General features: G+C 50.7%; 1 protein-coding gene across 1 annotated transcript; it reads left to right on the top strand.

The window, feature by feature from the left end:
- Nucleotides 1–242: 242 nt before the first annotated feature.
- Nucleotides 243–1250, top strand: LOC136016859 (olfactory receptor-like protein COR4). Its single transcript, XM_065684559.1, has one exon. The coding sequence runs from the start codon at nucleotides 333–335 to the stop codon at nucleotides 1248–1250; it is 918 nt and encodes a 305-aa protein (XP_065540631.1). The 5' UTR covers nucleotides 243–332.
- The last annotated feature ends 2242 nt before the right edge of the window (nucleotides 1251–3492 follow it).

Below are 3492 nucleotides of genomic sequence, written 5' to 3' on the forward strand. Positions count from 1 at the left end.
TGCAGCACTAAGGTAAAGCTACTCGGGTGTGCAGCCTCCCCATTGGTTTCCACAGAGGTCATTGCTCAACATCTCAAGGAGAGCCAGAGCAGCAGGCACCACGTTGTGCCATGGTGTTTAACTGCTTGAGCACCCCTTTGTTCTGCCTGTGCTGGGACAGGACTTTCACCAAGCTCTTCCTCATTGGTCTGTGCCTGAACTCTCCCTTTACATCCTGCAGGGCTCTCTCTGAGCAGCTCCCACCACACAGAGGCTTTTCCACCTGGGACATCCCTGCCTGTTGGAGAAGAAACCTGCAGGCAGGAGCTCACACAGAAAGCACCATCCAGCCCATGGCACAAAGCAATTGCACCCAAGTGACCGAGTTCAGCCTGGCGGGCTTCACAGAGGACACGGTGACTCAGGGCAACTTGTTCCTGCTCTTCCTGCTCACCTACCTTGTCACCATCGTGGGCATCATCATCTTAATCAGGGCCAGCCCCCACCTCCACTCCCCCATGTATTATTTCCTGGCCAACCTGGCCTTTGTAGACCTCTGTTTCTCCACCATCATCACCCCCAAGATGTTGGTTGACTTGATGTCAGAGAAGAAGAGCATTGCTTATGTTGGGTGCGTGGCTCAGGTCTTCCTCCTTGATCTCTTTGGGATAACAGAATGCTTCCTGCTGGCTTCGATGGCCTATGACCGTTACGTGGCCATTTGCCATCCCCTGCTCTACCCCCTTGTCATGGCCCCAAAGTGCTGTTTCCAGCTGGTGTCTGGCTCGTACCTCATGGGTCTGACCAATGGCATGGGACAGACCATCAGCATGTCCACCCTGTCCTTCTGCAGCTCCAGCGCCATCAACCTCTTCTTCTGTGACACTTCCCCTCTCATCTCTCTCTCCACCTCCAACACCACCCTCAGCCGCATCATCCTGACCACTGCAGCATCTCTCTTTGGTGTGTCCAGCATCCTGGTTGTCCTGGTGTCCTACATGGACATCATCGCCACCATCCTGAGCATCAATTCAGCAGAGGGCAAGTGCAAAGCCTTCTCCACCTGCACCTCCCACCTCACCACTGTCAGCATCTTCTATGGGGCATCCTTTTTTATGTATTTATTCCCCAGCTCAGACAGCTCAAGAGGAGCAGATAAATGGGCTGTGGTGCTCTACACCATGGTGACTCCCATGCTGAACCCCTTGATCTACAGCCTGAGGAATAAGGAGGTGAAGGAGGCATTGAGGAGACTCTTGAAAATAAAATGATCTTGCATGTTTTAAGTTTAGGGCCAGATAGAATGGAGATGTGGGGGAGATGCTCAGGTTTTTGTTAAGCATGGACAACATGTTGGTGGTCTTCTGCCCCCAGACTTACATAATGCACTGGTTGATGTGATTGAGAATGCAAATAATTTCACTCTCCAAACTTTGATAATTATGTTTAGTAGTTAATTTCACATAACGAAGACACAGGCAGACAACTACGAGCATGCACTTCTCTTCATCTGAGGATGAGGGGGGACGTTATCACTCCCTCCAACTGCCTGACAGGAGAATGGAGCCAGGAGGGGCTGGGCTCTGCTCCCTAGGAACAAGGGATAGGACAAGAGGAACCGGCCTCAAGCTGCACCAGGGCAGGTTTAGATGGAGCTGAGGAACAATTCCTGCCCCAGAGGGTGCTCAGGCATTGGAACAGGCTGCCCAGGGCAGGGCTGCAGGCATCGGCCCTGCAAGTGCTCACACACCGTGGAGACGAGGCCTCAGTGCCATGGGTTAGGGGTGGCCTTGGCAGTGATGGAGAATGGTTGTACTGCATGAGCTTGAAGGGCTTTTTCTTTTTGCTCTCCATTTTGCATGGCAAATGAGAATAGACAGAGAGTGAATTCTACCATTCCACTAAATCAAAGCCCATTTCTAAACAGTGTTGTTAAATAGATTAAGGGCCTTAAGAAAAGGACAAAAACACCTTTAGCAAGAGAAATAGAGATGACAGCAAATAAGTGTGATGCCATGCAGGAAGTAGTTATAGGTTTTGATGTACAAACCTCATTCAATGATTTCCAGCACCATTCACCTCATTTCATTTCAGACAGCAAAGAAATTAAGTGAAATATGTTAATTGTGTGACCTTTATTATGAATGAAGACGCTTTGAAAGAGTTTTAATATGTGGAAGTGATGAATCCCCACCAAAGGGCAGATACTGTCAAGGAACCCCTGTCCACTGCTCCACACCTTTGCTTGCCATCCCCCTATTGACAGCAATAAAAGCCATGATCTCCGTGGCAGCCTGACCAGAACAGAGTATACGAGCTATGGTGCTGTTCAGCAGCCTTCAGACGTGATACATGGCAGCCCATGGCAGCCTGGAGCAATGACTTTGCCTGCCCTCATTTTTCTCCTGCTGCCTTCCTGCACAGAGAGCTGCTGCGTGACGGGCAATCATTGTATACTTAAAACACCCCAAAATACTTCAATGTGTGCATTACCTGAGCCCAGAGAGCTGCTGCCTCTGCCAAGACCATGGTGAAACCTGGAGCCATGGCAGAGCCTAAGGGCTATCCTAGAGACATGAAATAACCTGGGCTGGAGGGAGAAGCTCCATGGTTGAATTGAATCAAGCCAGGATCAAAGTGATTGCTGACTTCTTAACAGCACACAACTAACAGGCACCCAGGGTCAATCAGCTGAACCCTGCTTTGTTCCCAAAGCCTCCTGATAATTCCCTGGTTATTGTTTAACCCAGCCAATGGTTGCTTTCCTGCTGAGCCTTGGGGACAAACAAGGACAGAGGTTTCACACCCTCCCTGGCCCCTATGTCAGTGTTTGACTGCTCTTACAGTGGGGTTTTCCCCCTCCCTCTGTTTCTAACTGGCATTTCCCATGCTGCAAATTCCCAAAAGCAAATCTCAGATTTACCCTCAGCTGCAATATGAAAGACACAGAGCACTTGTTGGTGGCATCAAGTCAAAAAGAAAGTGACACCATTAATTCTTTCATGCATCCTTTATCCCTGAAATCATAGAATCATGGAATGGTTTGGGATGAAGGGAGCTTAAAGCTCCTCCAGCTCCAAGCCCTGCCATGGGCAGGGACCCCTTCCACTGGAGCAGCTTGCTCCAAGCCCCTGTGTCCAACCTGGCCTTGAGCACTGCCAGGGATGGGGCAGCCACAGCTTCTCTGGGCACCCTGTGCCAGCGCCTCAGCACCCTCACAGGGAAGAGCTTCTGCCTGAGAGCTCATCTCCATCTCCCCTCGGGCAGGTTCAAGCCATTCCCCTTGGCCTGTCCCTACAGACCCTTGTCCCAAGCCCCTCTCCAGCTTTCTGCAGCCCCTTTAGGCACTGGAGCTGCTCTAAGGTCTCCCCTTAAGCAGCTTTTTCTTCTCCAGGCTGACTGAGCCCAGCCCTCTCAGCCTGGCTCCAGAGCAGAGCTGCTCCAGCCCTCACAGCTTCTTACCAAAGATACACCTCATCTCATATTTACAGCTCACTTACACACAATGATGTT

This window comes from Lathamus discolor, chromosome 6 (genome assembly GCF_037157495.1).
Source record: "Lathamus discolor isolate bLatDis1 chromosome 6, bLatDis1.hap1, whole genome shotgun sequence".
NCBI classification, from domain to species: domain Eukaryota; kingdom Metazoa; phylum Chordata; class Aves; order Psittaciformes; family Psittacidae; genus Lathamus; species Lathamus discolor.

Excerpts from the sequence above, each read along its gene's own strand:
- LOC136016859 (XM_065684559.1), top strand. The coding sequence starts at position 333 with ATGGCACAAAGCAATTGCACCCAAGTGACCGAGTTCAGCCTGGCGGGC.